Source organism: Calidris pugnax, unplaced genomic scaffold (genome assembly GCF_001431845.1).
Source record: "Calidris pugnax isolate Ruff unplaced genomic scaffold, ASM143184v1 scaffold125, whole genome shotgun sequence".
NCBI classification, from domain to species: Eukaryota; Metazoa; Chordata; class Aves; order Charadriiformes; family Scolopacidae; genus Calidris; species Calidris pugnax.
Genome location: NW_015090906.1, coordinates 664,071 through 682,188, shown reverse-complemented (window position 1 = coordinate 682,188; position 18,118 = coordinate 664,071). Strand labels below are relative to the sequence as shown.

The 18,118-nt window shown below is 41.5% G+C and overlaps 1 protein-coding gene across 3 annotated transcripts; it reads left to right on the top strand.

Annotated features, from left to right (window-relative positions):
• The first annotated feature begins 299 nt into the window (after window positions 1–299).
• PRPF18 (pre-mRNA processing factor 18) lies at window positions 300–17,745 on the top strand. 3 transcript variants are annotated; one of them, XM_014949122.1, is made up of 11 exons: window positions 300–407; window positions 1,547–1,624; window positions 1,750–1,776; window positions 4,544–4,648; window positions 6,331–6,444; window positions 8,238–8,384; window positions 9,971–10,039; window positions 11,092–11,232; window positions 11,710–11,781; window positions 14,740–14,895; window positions 17,056–17,745. In XM_014949122.1, the coding sequence occupies exons 1-11, from the start codon at window positions 342–344 to the stop codon at window positions 17,134–17,136; spliced, it is 1,056 nt and encodes a 351-aa protein (XP_014804608.1). In that variant the 5' UTR covers window positions 300–341; the 3' UTR covers window positions 17,137–17,745. The 3 variants fall into 3 exon arrangements, with proteins under 3 accessions (XP_014804608.1, XP_014804610.1, XP_014804607.1); XM_014949124.1 differs by lacking the exon at window positions 1,750–1,776; XM_014949121.1 differs by lacking the exons at window positions 300–407; window positions 1,750–1,776 and adding an exon at window positions 605–1,085.
• Window positions 17,746–18,118: the final 373 nt, after the last annotated feature.

Here is an 18,118-nt window from a genome sequence, read left to right as displayed (position 1 = left end):
GGTCACAGAGGGCTGTGTGTGCTGAGTGGCTTAAAAACAGCCAGCAGAGTGCCTTTATGGATGTCTGAGTTTTGGTTTGGCAGAGTGAGGAGGAGTGTGGGGTTGGGAGCACTGGAGAATTGGGGGTGCAGAAGCGGCTTCAGGGCCTCGCTGTGTGCCTTGGCCTTTTGGAGCTGGTGGAGTTATTTTATTTCAGGCGACAAAAATCTCTGCCGCCTTTGTGTGGATCCCTTTGTTCACCACTGTTGGGGGCCCGGCTTGTCCTGCGGCCGCCCGGAAGTGACGCCATTGTTTTGCTCCGCCATTTTCCGGCGGCGGCTGTGGCGGTGGCCGGGGCGGACATGGACATCCTGAAGCGGGAGATCAGCCGAAAGCGGCAGCAGCTGGAGGAGAAGGAGCTCGTCGGGGTGAGGACGGTCGGGCCGAAGCCCAGGAGCCGCCTGGCCTAAGGTGGAGGCTGGGGACGGCGGTGAGGCCTGGGGTGGCGGAGAGGAAGCGGCCTAGGGGTGAGAGGACCCAGGGCTGCCCAGACTGGGGGTTTGGGAGGGTCAGAAACGGCTCTGGGTGAGGATTTGGGGGAGAGGAGCATTGTTGGCAGAGTGAGGAGGAGTGTGGGGTTGGGAGCACTGGAGAATTGGGGGTGCAGAAGCGGCTTCAGGGCCTCGCTGTGTGCCTTGGCCTTTTGGAGCTGGTATAGCTATTTTATTTCAGGCGACAAAAATCTCTGCCGCCTTTGTGTGGATCCCTTTGCACGCCACTGCTGGGCAACTTTCATAGCAGTAGTAGGGTCACAGGGGGCTGTGTGTGCCGAGTGGGTTGGCTTAAAAACAGCCAGCAGAGCGCCTTTATGGATGTCTGAGTTTTGTTTTTGGCATTAGTGGTTGAAGTGGAGAACTGTGATCAGAAACTGTTGTAGATCAGGCCAGCAGAGCATGAAGAAAGAAATAATAGTTCATAGGGAACTGTTAGTTAAAGGGAAATGCTTCAGGGTGACCACATTTGTCAGCTGTTGTGTGTCTGGAAGGTCTTATCAAACTTTTCTTCATAGGTGCGGTGAACAAGCTTACAAAACACTCTGTACTAAGGTGATTTCTCCCACCTCCTTGATTGAATGTCAAATGACATGTTTTGTATGATTTGTTTAAACAACTTTCCTGTGTAGGTGCAGGTTTGAGGTGAAGCTTTACCCTAACAAGTACCATGGCCTTACATGACAAAGAGGGTGTGGGTTAGGTGCAGGTTTGAGGTGAAGCTTTACCCTAACAAGTACCATGGCCTTATATGACAAAGAGGGTGGTTTGTTTATTTTTTTTTTTAAAGTGCTGGTGAACACATTGTACTTTCAAGCCTGCTTAAACATACATGCTGCAGTCACTTTCTATTGCTGATTTTCAGAGGTGCTTCCAACTAGTTCCCTTTACATGACAATGTAGCCATCTCTGTGAAAGGATGTAGCTGAATTCACCAAATCAAGTAAGGAAGATTGAGCCATTTTTAACCAAGTTAGGTGAAACTGTAAACTGTTAACAGTTTTCCTCTCTTTTAGGGAAATAAGAAATATTTCAAACGCAGTGAGTTAGCTAAAAAAGAAGAGGAGGCCTACTTTCAGAGATGTGGCTACAAGGTATGGTAATTGTTCTTCCAGGAATGTATATGTTTACTTTGAAGTCTGCATTTTATTATCAACAGTATAAACATTGTTAATGATAATTGTTGTTCTTTGTTCAATCTGTTAATGTTATACATTAGCCTGTAAATGAGAAGCCACCTGGAGAGGTATGAGTTTCCAAAACCATTTTCAATGCAGGAAAAGACATGCATGATATACAGCTACTTAAGTTTGTGTTATGGTTTGGCTTTTATTTCTTTTATTTATTTTTTTTTGTTTGTTTGTGGAAAGCATGAAGTGGCTTGGGATCAAAGCTTGTCTTCCTTTCTTTTGAAATTGTGCTGTTAGGCATGAACATTGGGTCTGATATAGCCACCTCCCCCCCACTTATCAGAAAAAAATGGATACGTTTGGGTAATTTTATCCATTCAGATAATTTTCACGGTCTTGTCAAAATGTCCAAAAGAAATCAGTATAGCGTGGGCACATATTAAAAAGATATACTTTTGTACTGTATATATTTGTATTTGGGTTTTGGCCATCAACCATCCAGCATTGAAAGAGTGCAGCAACAGCATTTGTTTTCTTGCTGGCAAAATATGAGAAGACAATTGGTAACCCAGGGGCGCATTTTGAAACAAATGAGTGATCTGGAAGGCTTTATCTGCCTTGTAATGGTGTCAGGGCAATAGTTTACGGAGATGGAAAGAATGTTGTTTTCTTTTACAAGCGTGTGCGTCTGCCTGCCTGCCTGATTGTACGTGTACGTGAGGGGGTGTGCATTCCCTTGGGGAAGAGAGAGGCTCGTAATCTTGTTTGCTGTTACTGGGCACAAACAGGAGCTTTGTTTTCAATTGCACTTTACCCAGTTAGTGACTTATTCTGAAACCTTGTAGAATATTTGAACATCAATGCTACGATGCCAAAAATGATTCTCGGAACTTGCAGCCTGTAGTCATGAGAAAGTGTTCCGTGAATCCGGTCGCTCTTCCAAGTGGAAGTGACTACGTGATGCTTTTGGAGCATTAGCTTGAATTCTTCAGAACCTTATGTGGTTAAAATGCCGTTGTTTGTGCTGCTGCAGCACCAGCTTTTGGTTTGAAATGTAACCCTGAAAACGGTTTTATAATAAGTTGCTTCATTAAATTAAATTAAGTACCTTCTTAGAGCCTCCCAGATTTCTGCATTTGATCTGTTAATGAGATGTAGAATATAGACTGATTTCTTTTTAAATTCAGGTGCTTTTTTGCTTTGCTTAGACTTCATAAGTTGTAATAATTTGACTTGCTTGAAAAAGAAAGCACTGAAACCAAAATAACTGTGGTAAAGATATTGCTTGTAACTCGGAGTCCAGCTGACAGAATGGATCAAATCTTTCCCCCCAATGCTGCTGTCTCTTTATGATTTCAAGAATGTTTGTAAGTTAAAATTTGTACGTATCCTTCTGCCATGGGAGTGTATTTCCTTATAGATATATTATTTTTTACACAGTTCTTCCATATTTTGTCCCCTGTCAGTTCCCCCTTTCCTGCATCGATGGACATTTTATTTTTCCTCTCCCTTTATGTGTTAAGCATTGATTTGATTGTCCTTCCCTTGCTTGTTCCAAACACCTGTGGTTTCAGGATTGATTGCTGTTGTTTGCTAGTGTAGCACTGAATATAGTTTTGTGGCTGGCGCCACAGGGGTGAGTCTGTTCATCCACATGGAGTCCTATTGACACCAGAGTGCAAGACTGGGTGTGTTGGCCTGAAAAAATAGAAAAGCTTCTTAAAAAAAGTCCTTCTAGTACATTTATCAAGCTGATCAACCCGAATACAGACTGGAAATGCCAGTGTACTGCCCCTGCACAGAAAACGCTACAGGGTGTTGTAAGGATTAAATGGAGCATTTCCCTTTTAGCAGAAACAGAAAGGAAATAAATTCTAATCAGGAATCTAGGAAAAACCAAGATGTGAGTGAATGCTGGAAATGTTTCCTTATTACAGGAATATTACCGACAGCAATCTTCTCATGCTGTCAGAAGTGTCAAATTTGAGCTTATAAAGGGAACTATAGTTACATGACCGCCCTCTCAAAGTTACTTTGATCAAAGAGTTGTTTTGCATTATTAAAATATTGAGTAATGAAGAAGGAAAGCTCCGTTTGATTCGGGGACCTTCTTTTAGATTAAGAGGAGTTGTTAATGAGATCCTATCCCTATGAGGAATTGTAGGTGTCTTTTTTTTTTTTTTAAACTTTCAAGAAACTATGGCAAGCTTGTTAGAGGGATGTGTTACCTTAAACAAGCACCTCTCAAAACCCAGAGGAAGCCATTGATCACTGCTAACGGTACGCAGCTCACTGAAGCTGTAGGTAGTAAATGTTTTAAGCTGACACTAAAAGAAGCAGCCCCACTCTCTCCCTGCCCTTGCATTTTCATTTCTGCCCTTGTGTCCGTGCATGTGCTACGCCTGGTGAGCTGGATGAGGAGGTTAAATGGGCTGGGAAGAGAACCTTTTCTTTGTGTTTGCCAGATTATTTGCTGTTTGAATGATTTCCCCCATCTGGTTCATCGCAGAGCGATGTAAATGCTTTTGCATGGGTAAGGAGGATACGGCAGGGGCAGGAATCAACAGGCAGAGGGTGGATTTGCTATTTTTGGCACCAGTGCTGACATCTGTCTGCTGAAGCCATTGCCAAACTTGAGCAATTGTCCTTTCCATTTGCTACGGAGACTATTTCCTGCAGCTTGCAAAAGTGTTAGTTAATTACTGATACTTTTCAAAGCCTTTGTTGTTCTGTGAAATTCAATTTTAGACAATAAAAATATGAAACTAAAGGTTTATATTGTCATATCAAAATCTGTGCTCCAGAGTTCTGTATCTTCACACTGCTATCAATATATGGGTTTATTTCCATCGACACACTAGTAACTACGTCTGTTGAATGTAGGTGCAGCAACAAGAGGAGGAGGAGAAGCCACTGACTTCATCAAATCCAGTGCTGGAACTTGAACTGGCAGAGGAAAAGTTACCAATGACCCTTTCTAGACAGGAGGTAAAATCAATCATCATAAAAAGTCTACTTAAGTTTACAGCAAATGCATCTGAAATTTGTTAGGTCTGCTTTTTCTAGTGAAGTGTACTTTGTATGGCAGAGTGTAAATAATAAGCCTCCATTTTTAGAGTCAGCAGTTAATAATCATCTTCTCTCATCAAAGATCTACTGTCCAATTGAATGCTCAGGGAGGTACATATGGGTAGGGCCTCTTTGTCATACGGATTTGGACAGATGCACTACAACATTTTACAGCTCTTTCGGATGACATTTAGAATAGTGCCCTGAATTCAGTATTACCCTTGAATAATATTGAAGATCTCACTATTACTTCTTCCAAGACTTTTTCCCCTGGCTTCTTGTCTGTGTAGTTCATTGGTCTGAACCCAAATTTAGAAAGTTTTGGAAGTTCGCATGGATTTCTAGAAGAAAAGGTCCTGAAGCCAGAGCAGCTGGTGTGTTCTTTGTCCTTTCTAAGAGTAAAAATATCCGTGTGATTGAGTTCACAAGCAGATCTGTACCCCAAAGCAGAAGGGAAACAGGAAGTTCAGAAGGACACAATAAGTTCTGATTTTGGAAATACTGAAATTTACAGCTGAGTTCATCCATGGATGTCACATCCCCTCAATTTTGCAAGATACTTACTGTTTTTTACAGTAGTATATCACAGCTGTCATGTGGGCTGTTGGTTTCACACTTGGTTTGGGGTTTGGTCTGTATGTCCTGTGTAAAGCACACTGTCTCTGTGCTGTTGATCCACTTGGGTGCATATTTTGGTCAAGATTTAGGTGTTATTCTGCTCCATCCACCCCTTGTTTTGTGATACACTTGCAAGGCAAATGCTTGCCTACATACAGCAAAACACTTGAACTGAATAAACAAATTAATGTCAGAATTCATTTAGTTTCTTGTTGTCCAACCAGTCTGTTGGCACAATGAAGTGGAGGCATGAAAAGAAATGTAAGCCCTTCTCTTGATTACCAGAGTATTGCGTGGTGGTTCATATATCAATAGCCTCTTGCTTGATAAACTAAATGTGTAATGGTAAATACGAAGAGATTTAGAAGCAATGATAAGGAATTGGGAGAATAAAGTTCAGTTTTTGGCTCTGCCCGTGACTTTGCAAATCAGCCGAGGGAGGATGTTATACCTCTGCTATATCTGGTTTTAAAGTAATGATGGCATTGGATTATGGGACCTAATATTTGCCAAATGCTTAAGGATGAGAATTTTCAGCAAATGATCTTGCAGATGTGCTGGGAGAACCTGTGGCCTGGTTAGGGAGTGTCTTTATGGCCCTGGACAAGTAGGTGAGTGAGATTTGTCTTCAAGTTCCTTTGTGATTTTGAAAATGGTTTTTAAGCTCCATCAGAGAGATGGCTTGTGTGTATTTGTTTAAACAAGTCAGAGCAGGAAGAAGTTAGGCTGTACCAAGTGGCTTGGGGTTTTATGCAAAATTTAGATTGGTAATATTTGGAATGACCTTTCACTGAAATACCGTGGGAATTTTATATTTAGATTGTGAAGTGTCTGGAACATTTTTCTACTGCTTAAAATACTGCCATTTCCTCTCCCGCCCGGCTCAGCTTGTTATTCTAAGCAAAGTAAATAAATCCCTCATTCTGGATTTTATTTTGCTTCCTTTACAAGGTTGCGTAAGGGGGTGCTTTGGTTCTTTTCAGGTTATCAGGAGGTTACGAGAGAGGGGTGAGCCCATCAGGCTGTTCGGAGAAACGGATTATGATGCGTTTCAGCGTTTGCGGAAGATAGAAATTCTTGCACCTGAGGTCAACAAGGTAAGACAGGATAGTTGTTAGTTACTGGTTTGTAGTGGGATAACCAAGGGGGAGCCCTATAAAAGACACCCAAAATAAGTCTCGGTAACTGATAATTTTCAGGAGGGTGGGGTAGTTCAGAGCAAAGAGAAATGTCTGCACTGAGAAAGTATGTTAAACGTCATAGTTTTGGGCACAATGACAATTCCTTATGTTCAACTCTCAAAACCTTCTGGGCCTTTTTAGTGGAAGAAGGGCCTCCAGGTGGCAGTAACAGCCCGGCCTGCGCTGTTACCCGCTTTTTAACCAGCAGAGAAGACAGTCATTTACTGTTAAAAATAACCTGTGTGCATCTCTGAGAGGGTGCAGGTAGGCAAGAGGAGCACTGCATCCTGTTTTTCTGGAATGCAAATGATTTTTCAAATCCCTTGATTCACAAGCTGTAAGGGAAACTTCATTTTTTTCCTCCCCTTCCCTTTAAAGTAGCCAACGATTCAGAAAAATTACTAATAGATCATAGAATGGTTTGGGTTGGAAGCGACTTTAAAGACCATCGAGTTCCACCCCCCTGCTATGGGCAGGGACATGTATCATAGTTTATTGATTTATTCCTTCTGTCTTAAGAATTGATCAATTAAGTGAGGAGATGCAATTGGTTTTATGTTCACTATTGACCAAATTTGCAACTCGGCTGAGAGAGTGAAGATTTTGATTTTCTTCTCTAATTTGTAGCAAACTGAATTGTTAGACGTTTCTTTGCTGGGGCTGCCCAGAAAAGGAGAGCCTTTTGCCATTCAAGTCTTTTTAAAAAAGATAAACAAATCTGAAATTTTTCTTTTAAAAAATAATAAATCTGCTAGTGAAAGCTTCTCCCCCGTGAGTGGCATCGATGACAGTAGTAGGAGTATCAGGAAATAGCAGCTCATAAGTAGGATTGTATTGGATTTTTGTGTTAAATGTTTCAGTCACTCCTGTTACTTCATGTTGCTTAAAAAGTAGATCGTTAATATAACTAGCTTGTGGTTTAGATATTTTTAGACTACTAAATGATTAATAGAACCGCTCCAGACAGTCAAGTATGATGATGGAAGAGGGGAAATAACTGTGCATATCTATTCCCAGTGGAGTGCCTGAATTTATCTTAGGGTGAGAAATGTCATACTCCTTTACAGAGCTTTATGTTTTATGTCTCAAGATAAGAATGCAAATCCTCTAACTGTGTCTAAGCCAAGTTTCTTCTATTTAATATATATATGGTTTCTAACTGAGTATTTTTTTAATCACCTATTCTAGAGTAGGGGTTTTTAAAACATTCTGCTTGTTTAAATCATTGGTAATAAAGGCGAACTGCATAAATGGTTTATGTGATAGTGCTGAAGGAGTGTTATTTACTTTACTTACAGCTTTTTTTCAGGGCAGATGTGAAGTTTTGTAGAGCTGATGATGGTTATGGGCTGTTTTCTGTTTGGTTTGGAGTGGTTCGATGCGTTGCTTGCATAAAATGTCTTGAAGAAAGTCCTAGAAGTTGATTCAGCCCTGAATGCTTTTCTGGTGAAAATGTGGTAAAAGAGTCTTTTTCGTAGGTGTGACCATTGCAGAAGTTCTTGCACCTGCTCTTTGTTAAGTGCTGAAAACAATCCAGAAACTCTTCTTTGAATTCAATTTAAATTCAGACAGCAAAGCTAAACTGTTTTACAGAATTCCTTTCTTTTTTTAAAGGGAAGTTGGATGTTCACAGTGACAATACTGAACTGCATTTAGTTAATTGAGGTTTGTGGTTTTGTTTTAAATTAGTAATTTTGTATCTTTTTCAGGGCCTGAGAAATGATCTGAAGGCTGCCTTGGATAAGATCGACCAGCAGTATCTGAACGAAATTGTAGGTGGCCAAGAAGCAGGAGATGATGATTCACAGAATGACTTGAAAGTCCATGAGGAGAATACTACTATTGAAGAACTGGAGGTATGTGATGGGTAGATTTTAATTAAGGGTTTTTAAATGTAGTATATTGTTGTGAGAAAGCTTCAGGATTGTTTAGACCAAGTTACCTTGTTTTCAATATCTAACTTAGGCATTCTGAAGGATCCTTAAATATGCTCTGTTGGGAAGTTTAGGTTTCTAAGCCTTGAGTAGAGCACAGGTGCCTACAGTAGACATGTGACAACTCAAGTGGTCTTTGTTTACAACACTTCATCAAGAAGGGGGCAGGAGTTGCCCACAAGGAAAGCGATAGTTAGGATTCCCTCTGCAGGATGTTTGGAAGTAAAGAATTTAATAAAAATACATTGCCTGGTCATAAATTCTAAAGCCTTTCCAATGAGCGTTTGAGAGGGTGCTGATGGATTTTCCCTATACAAGAAAAATGGACTCTGAAAAAGAGACACACAGAAGGAATGTTTGATATAAAAATATCCAGGATATAGATGTCAGAAGTAGGCAGATATAAGAAATATAAGAAGTGTAGAGACAACATGTCCCAGAAACTTCATTGCAAATGACTGGTGTGTTCTGAAGGAACACTGCAGTATTTGTGTGAGCGAGCACAGAGTGAGTGCCATGAAGTGCATTCACCACCTGGTATTGTAGGGTTGTGTTTTGAAAAGCAAGTTAATTTGAGCTGAAGACTCTTCAAAACCTTTTGCAGAAGTTAATCTTCATATCATCCTTCCAAATGTGTGTTTAAGAAATAATCTGATTTATAACTGAAAGCTTAAGTGAATACATTATTATAAGGAGATAGTCTGGCTTTTTTTTTAGGGTGCCAGGGGTTCCGGTATGAAATAACTGTAGTACCAGCATGGATACCAGTTGTAATGGGGCTGCACTTAATCAATCTGTTAGTCCTCAAAATAGGGATAGTAGGGCAGGCTTGATTTGAGCCATAGAACTAATCATTTTTTGAAAAGTTTGAAAACACCACAGTCTTAATTTTATGCTGCTTTAACTTTATGCTCTTGAGCATAAAAGCTTGCGCTGAATTGTGAGGACAATCATTAGGCTGACTATACCTCCTAGAAAATGTTTCTAAAAAATGCTGTTAGTATTAACAGTTTCAAGGGTTTGGTAGGAAACTAGAGTATTGGAGCATGTTATTTGGTCTTTTTTATTATTTTATTTTTAGTTTTTTTCCCTCAATATCACAGTTACAATTGGATAAAATGGTAAAAAGCCCCAATACATCAGAGAAGTGAAATAGCTTAACAAAATAATTAGGTTAATTGATGGCTTTGGGGATCTCAAAAATGCAGTGCACCCACATTCCCCTTAATACAGTCCTGTGAGACAGCTGCTAGTTACGCCAATAATTTAGTAGTTAATGAATGAAAAATTCCTGTCCTGCTTACTTTCAAGAAATAATCATACTGGCATTTTTTACTTAAATATTTTTATAGATTAATGAAACTAAGTAACATATATAGCTGTTTCATTCTGTTTTTCACTAGTGTTTTGGATTACAGTTCACGATGCAGTGAACCCTACTCTGCTGTGGTGGTGACGACAAACTTCTAGACAATGTGGAAACAATTGCCTTTTTTCTCCTCTTCTAGGCTTTGGGAGAGTCCTTAGGACGGGGTGATGATCACTATGATATGGACATCATAACCAAGTTCTTGAAGGTAACAAACTCTAGTTTACTAGAGACATTATTCTCTAGTTGTGCTATATTTTTTACTATGACACAGATACATTTGGTGAATAGAGGGGCTGGTTCTAGCTGCTTGGAGAGGAAAACTCTCACATTATACTTGAGATGTGTTTTCTTTTTTTTAAAAGTTTGTCACTCCACAACCTTGGTTAGTCACAATAGTGACTTCTGCTAGACTTGGGAAAGAGCTGTTGGGAGAGTAATGTTTTTCAAAATCCGGTCCTACTTCTCCAGACAAAATAAATAGTTTTTATTTCCATGTGATAACCAAGGCAGTTATATGTAATGGCTTCTGTGTGCTACCATGGCATTAAAAACCTCCGTGGAGTCCTCTTCTCCCTGCCCCAGGAACAGTGCAAACTGAAACGAAACGTCACCTGGTACTGTTATGTGAAATAAGAGAATTTTAAAGGAAGTCTGCTGGCTTTGGTGAGGAAACAGGTTCAAGTGGATAGTAGAAAATTGTTTCCTTGTTTCCTGGCAAGAAGCCTGCATTGCCTCTCAATGGGGTCAGCCGGTCTCTCTGTAACTACTGTGATGATCAGAAGTCACAGCAAGGGTTGAAGCTTTCCTTTGTGTATTTCAGATATGTTGGCATTTTAGTGTAGTTTGTCTGGGCTGTCACACAAAGAAAGTGCAAAAATCGTTTTCCAGGTGGGGTGAAGGTGTGTTTGACATATTTGCCGCCTTTTGTGTTGAATTTTCTCTGTGATCTTTACTGTTCATAGGCTCCTTTGCAAAAACTGCCCTGAAATTTCAGCATCTCCTATTTAGATTTCTTCTCCTTTTGTGTCCCCCTACGCCCTCCCTGCACTGATATTTCCTTGGGTGTTCCTGCTACGTGCCTTTTTATACACACCACCCTCACCCATATGTTTTTTCCTATCCCTCTGAAAGAGCCTTCTTGCCTTTTTAATTCATATTTCTTTGAAAAACTCCCATTGCCGTGGTGGCTCAAACCACTGTTCCTATTTGCATTGTCAGTAGATGGCACTATGACATAAATGTGCTTGTTCCTGGCAGTTTCTCCTGGGCGTTTGGGCGAAGGAGCTGAACGCCAGAGAAGACTACGTGAAGCGGGGAGTGCAGGGGAAGCTGAACAGCGCCACCCAAAAGCAGACAGAATCCTACCTGAGGCCACTCTTCAGGAAACTTCGGAAAAGGGTGAATCACTTTTAAATGTCATTAATCCTGTAAGACTGACTTGAACTTCTGCTTCCAGAGTACCCGGTGGTTAGTGCCTTTTCCTAAGGTAACATTATTTTCTCTGAAGAAGAGAGGGTAAGTGAGCTGGTCAGAGTTTCTCTGTCTAAAGCCCAGGACTCCTGGTTCTGACCTTTTTATCCTGACCAGTGTATTCTTCTGCCTACCCGCTGCTTTTCCAGGTTGTTGCTGTTTGCTGGGCTGCAAACAAGACAGGGAATTGGGATTGTATTTTGCACTTTGCCAGGAGCTACCAGGTGTAACCACTTAACCTCTGGTGCTTCAGATCCTTCATCTAAATAACAAAGGTGTTTTCCTTTGTTAGAGTCCTCCAGCTTGTGTAGATGCTAAACGTTGCACAAATGCTGAGTAGGATGATTTTTCTGAGCTGCTGTTCTGAACTAAAGATTATTTTTTTTCTTTCTTCTTCTCCTGTAGACACTTCCTGCAGACATCAAAGAATCAATAACAGATATTATTAAATTCATGCTGCAAAGAGAATATGTGAAGGTATGTTTATTTGCACTCTTTCAGCACGTTCAGGCTGTCGTGTTCTAATAGATTGAATTTACTGCTTCAACATTGCCCATTTATTTTGCATTTTGAAGATACATAGCTGGAAGTACAAACAAGAGATATGAAAAATGGCTCCTAAAGGTTGGGCTCCAGGTAGTGTTTGATCCACAGCCTGTCAGAAGATCTTTTGAGGCTGGTGAAGCTGCAGAGCTTTGCAAGCAGCAGCAGAATTTTTCTCAAGAGATGGTTAAGAGTTAAGTTGCAGAGGAATCCTGCCTGGGTAACGTGATATTGGAAGGTTAAATGAAGGTATTGAATTAATAGTAATACGGTGTTGATTAATTAATTAGGAATTAATTGAGGTGAACTGAGTTACTGAATATGAGACAATGTTCCTTTCTTTGGCTGTGCTCACATTAGCTGGCCTGGTAAGGCTGAGGTAAGTTAATAAGTTTTTTGGACAAAGTCTGCTTTCTGGAGGAGGCAGAAGTACTTTGGCACTCAAGATCAAAGGCAGGGTTAGGTTTTGTTTGTAGCTGCCTTCAGAAGTGGAACTCAAATACGGACAGCGTTTGCTTAAGCAGCTTGTGTATGCAGAGGAAATTGAGCTGTGTTTTGCCTTTACATTTCTAGTATTTCTTATTATTCTTGTGAGGACTTGGGATAATTTGTCAAGTTAAGCAAGCTAACCTGCTTTTGTTATTGAAAAATAGCTTTGGATGGCCTAAGGCAAGTTTAATCCAAATTGTTTGAAAGTAGAACTGAACGTGTGGGTTGTATGATAGTGGGGTTTTGTTTTGGGGCCCTTTTTTTTTTTTTTCCTTTCTCCTGGTTTTCATCGTTAACGTTTAAATTCCCTTTCCACTGCCTTCTCAAACAAAGCCATGAGTGTGCAGGAGTGTGGTACATACTGTGGGTTAATCAGCTGTGCTCCTCTCTCCCGGAGGCGCTTGGCTTTATGTAAACTTCATGGACTGATTTTGGAGGAGTTGAGTACACATTTGGAAGTTTTGGGTGGGTTTTTTTTTTTGTTTAATTAGACTAAAGAGCCTTGTGCTTTTAAAGATGCTCATATCACTTTGCTTCCTGTGAGACTTGCCTCCTCCTGCCTCCTGTTGTCTTCTGTGCTTGTTTGCTTTGTGTAGCTTAGTGAATAGTCGGCCACAAATTCTTACTGCTTTGTTAGGTGAAATGCTCAAAAGATTTAAATTTTGAAATCAACGTGTGACAGTAAGCAAATGCCAGAATGCAAATTGTCTGCTCAACCTTAATTAACCCTGTTGTGACAGTCCTGGAAGGGTCTTTACTTGCATGCTGACATACTATGTTTCATCATAAAACCATATTGAAGTCAGCAAGTAGGTATTTGATTAAGACTGTTTGGATTCTGCCTCATGTAGGTGAAGATTAAGTCCTGTCCCTTCTTCAGGTTTCCCCTCAGCTCTGCCAGTAACCCCCTGCCGTGTTCATTATTCACCTCCCAGTTTGCTCAGTGCCAAATGGGAAGAATTTGCACCCGCTGGTCGTGTTTGTTACTTCTTATTGTCTGGTGCTAAATAGGAGACAATAAATGAACTCTCGTCGCTGCTTGCTGATAGTGGAGGAATGTCCTGCTCTGAGTCCTTCTTGAAGCTGTTTCTGTAGTTCCATGTATGTGTCTGTCCCCCTGACTCCTGGTTCTCAGTTGTCATGGTTGTTTTTAAGCTCTGTACTTCTCTTCCTTTCTGCTTCTCTTTCTATTAGTTTTCCCTTCAAGTTTCATCCCTGTTCTTCCCCAGGGACGTTGTCTGCTACAGCTTCATGTTAAGGAATGGGATCTGCTCTCTTGATCAGGAAATTTCAGGTTCTGTTCATAAACATTGTTATAAATGTGCTTGTTTAACCCCGTTTTGAGAGGTGGTTCTCAGCTAGCTCCTCTCCCTGAGAGCTGTCAGGTCACAGTGCCACCCATGTCTATAGGGTGACCTCAGTTGTGCACACATGACATCGGCCTGCGGTGGGTTGTGCTTACAGACCAGCTCCCTGGTCCAGTCTGCGATCAAAACGACAAGGGTTATAAAGGTGATTATAGCAGAAAAACTTATAGGAACCTGAGAAGGACGAGTTGAAAATAGTCCTGATAAACTATAGTTTTAATCAATATTTGACTACCTTTTCCAGTGCTTGTTTTCATCAGGGAAAGTCTTAAGTCTTTGCTTCCCTCAGAGTTCAGCATAAACATGAATTGTGTTAGGAAGATGTGTTGTAAAATTGGTTAATCACAGGATAAGGGGTTGGAAGGAACCTCTGGAGATCATCTAGTCCAACCCCTCTCCCAGAGCAGGTCCACCCAGAGCAGGTTGCACAGGAACATGTCCAGGCAGGTTTTGAATGTCTCCAGAGACAGAGACTCCACCACCTCTCTGGGCAGCCTGTTCCAGGGCTCTGCCACTCTCAAATTAAAGAAAATCCTCCTCATGTTTAGATGGAACGTACTATGTTTAAGTTGGTGACCGTTACCTCTTGTCCTATCCCTGGGCACCGCTGAAAAAAGACCGGCCCCATCCTCTTGACACCCTCCCTCTAAGTATTTATAGGCATTGATCAGATCCCCCCTCAGTCTTCTCCAGACTAAAAAGCCCCAAGTCCCTCAGCCTCTCCTCGTAGGAGAGATGCTCCAGGCCCCTCATCATCTTTGTAGCCCTCTCCAGCAGTTCCCTGTCCTTCTTGAACTGGGGAGCCCAGAACTGGTCCCAGTGCTCCAAATGGGGCCTCCCCAGGGCAGAGCAGAGGGGCAGGATGACCTCTCTCGACCTGCTGGCCACGCTCTTCTTGATGCACCCCCACTGTGCTATGAAACTTAATTCAGAGAGACAGGAGTATGTGTTGTTACTGTATCCAGCAATGCAAAAACGCTCAGCTTTCTGATGTCCTTCCTGTTTCACTGAGTGTCCACGCTCTCTGTTCCTTCAGGCAAACGATGCCTATCTTCAGATGGCGATCGGAAACGCTCCCTGGCCTATCGGTGTCACCATGGTCGGCATCCACGCTCGAACGGGTCGTGAAAAGATCTTCTCCAAGCACGTAGCCCACGTTCTCAACGATGAAACTCAAAGGAAGTATATACAGGTAATGTTAGCTTTGGAAATCCAAGGGATTTGCTTTTAAAGTTAGGGGATCTTTGAGAAATACTGGTTTCATAGGTACAGGTGATGTGGTAAAAAGGTCCTAGGAATGGTCAGTTGCCTTAGTTTGGGTCAAATATAACATCCATTTGATAGGTAGTTCATCCTGGACCTGAAGGAACTTCAGCGCTGGGCTAGGAATGGAGTCTGAGGGATTTTTCTACGTGTTAACTGTTGTGATCCTGCATGAGCTACAAAGTAGCTGTGAAGATGTCCTTTATTCTCCAGAGTTCCTTCACTGCATAACTCATGGTTTTAACATTGTGTGTGGAATCTTGACTATTCCTGCAACTCAGTAAATGCATTTGTTCTCCCAACATGTCCCTTTAACAGTGTGGGCCCAAAATTCCTGGGTCAGTTCCTCGTATGCATATTCATACTCATGTCGTGAACTTCATACTCATGTCATTTGTGGAATTAATAGCAGTGGTGCTTTTCTTCTCTGATGTTTCAGGAAACAAGCCTTCTCTCCTTGTATTGTTAAATCTGTTTGCCTCTTGCCAGTTGCAGTTTCATTGAGATAAAGACCTGGCTTCACTCTGAACCCTCTAGAGCAGCATCATGAGGCTCAGAGCTTCTGACAGGACCTTTCCGCTGTGGCGGAAGGACTCGTGTTGCTTTTCAACTTCTGCAGGTGTCTGAGAACAGATTGTTGTAAAATGCAACTTCTCTTCCTACCTCAAGTCTCTTTGTATTGGGGCTACAAGGATAACGTTTGGTTTCTCTTCAACCTTATTTTTTAATATGATAACCTGTGAAAACACCATCGTGAAGTCAGGGGAAGCTCCAGGCACTGTGAACAAATTACATTTGAGCAATTTTTTTGTAAGGTGAAGATTGGCCTGTGTACTATGCATCTTCTGAGACAGTCTCCAGTGAGTGCAGTACTTGCTTGGAAGTATTTAACGGATGAAACAGCTTATGTTAAACCAAACAGTTTTGTTGTTAGTCTGTGTTAAAAAAGGAGTTTGGACTCCGACGGAAGATTTTTGTGGTCCTCAACGTGGCCATAATGCTTCTTCTCCAGCTTTGGTGACTAACTGGCTGCCTGTGTCCATTTGCCACCCTTCTAGCAGAAAGATCTCCACTCTGTGGTGTTGCTTGATTGCTCTTAATGTGCCTTGTGGCAGATAACGACATACGTAAATTCCCTGGTTTGTCCCTTCTCTGCTTTTGGGGTTACATCTGTTGGCGAAGGAGATCTTGGTGTTCATCTTCCCACTGTTTATTTCGTAGCTGTGATCTGTGCTTCTGAATTATACAACTTACTGAAGCACCAGGGCAGGGCTGGCTTTAAACACGTGTGTTCTCCGTGTTGGTTTTAAATACCAGGGCTTGTCTAGCTTGTCTGGTTTGAGCTGGAGCACGGAATATTATCTGTGCTCCCAGCAGTTACATCAAGCCAAGATGTTTCTGATTTACAATGAACCTGGGATCGTAACATCCCAAACAAGGGGTCATTATGGTGCTGGTTTTGCTTTCATGCCTGATTTGAAAGAAAATAATCACAGGGTTTCTGTCATATTGGTTTTTTTGCAATCGATGCCTTGAAAGAACTGAAGAGAAAAGTCAACATTCTGTCTGTCATCTTGATAACTTCTCCAGTTTGCCTCCATGGTGCAAGTCAGGTGTGGTACCACCGTGGGGAGGAAGGACAACTCTCCTCCAGAGGAATCTCTGGTTCTTTTCATAGCTGTGCAGCTTGTTTTGGTGTCAGAAATTGCTTTTTGCTCTATAAAATCACTCTTAATGTTCAGGTTTCTTTAAAGTATCTTTTATTGTGGTAGTATTGTGTTCTTCCTGGATGGGGAGGAGGGATTGAAGTGTTACTGTGGTTCTTCACTTGGAATCTGTCACGTGGGACTAAATCTGTGGTGGCTTTGGTTATGCCACGGACTCCTCTAATATTGGAGATAACTTGGAACTTTGCGGGGAGAAAGATTAATAAAACTTAAAGGATGAAAAACAACCCCCAAAAACCCAACTCAACCCCAGCTTTTTATTTTTAGTTCTTCTTGTTGAGCTTGAAAATACTGTAGACTCTTAAGTTTGTTTGACAGCTGCAGTTTTATTACAGGATTGTCCTTGTTCTGTTAATTCCTAGGGGCTGAAGAGGCTCATGACCATTTGCCAGAAGCACTTCCCAACAGACCCGTCGAAATGTGTGGAGTACAACGCTTTATGAGGCTCTGCAGGGTCCAAGGCCTGGCTCATGTTTTGATCTCCCAAGACCCAGAGAGGATGAAGAGACAGAATTTGTGTTTTAACACCGACAGGAACCTGGGGTGGGCTTTGCAGAAAAGCACAAAGCGGCAATTTTTCTACAGCTTCCTTTTTTACAAGCCCCATTTATTTAGATTTGTTTTTAAATCTGTGCTTTATGCCGAACGCGTCCAATATAGAGCAGAAGGGAGGGTTTTTTTGAAAGGGGTATGACCAGGACGATGACCAGGGGACAATGAACACCACCCTTTTATTTCAGTTTGTTATTTGGGGAACTATAGAGACCGAACTGTTTCCCTTATCTTAGAGTTTTAGGTGAGACTCAGCCCCGCAAGGAGCATCTGTGGAGCTTTTTTGGCTGCTTTCCCATTGGAGACTGATGTGGGGAGATGATTAGAGGGAAGCAGTTGAATTTGAATCTTGGTTATTTCTGTAAATATGAAGACTTTAATGGCTAATCTTTCATGTGGTATTTATCAGGAGGAAAAAAAAAAAAGAAAAGAAAAAGGTTTATATATTTCTCAGTTGAAAAATACAGCCAGCCTCGGTGCAAAGAGGTTTTGATCTTGAATGCATCTGATTTGGCTTTTTTTCTTTTTCGTAACGACATTTTTAATATAAACCTTCTGGGCTTGGGGGAAGTAATCTTGGCTCTTGAGGCTTTCAAATCCCATTTTTATACATCTGGAGAAAATTTCAGTCTGCTGGGCATTGCAGAGAAAATAATTAGGACCTCCCATGACCATGTACAGTATTTCTGGCCGCCACAAATCTTTACCGTTTTGTGTCTTGACTGGGATCGGGGAAGGCGCTCGTGGAAACGGTGATGTCTTATTCTGCAGAAACAGGGAAATACTGAAACTTGGTTAGTGGTGCGGGTTGAAAGTCTTAGGCTGAAAGCATGTGGGTTTTCTTAAATTACAAGAACAGCAGTACCTCTGCAG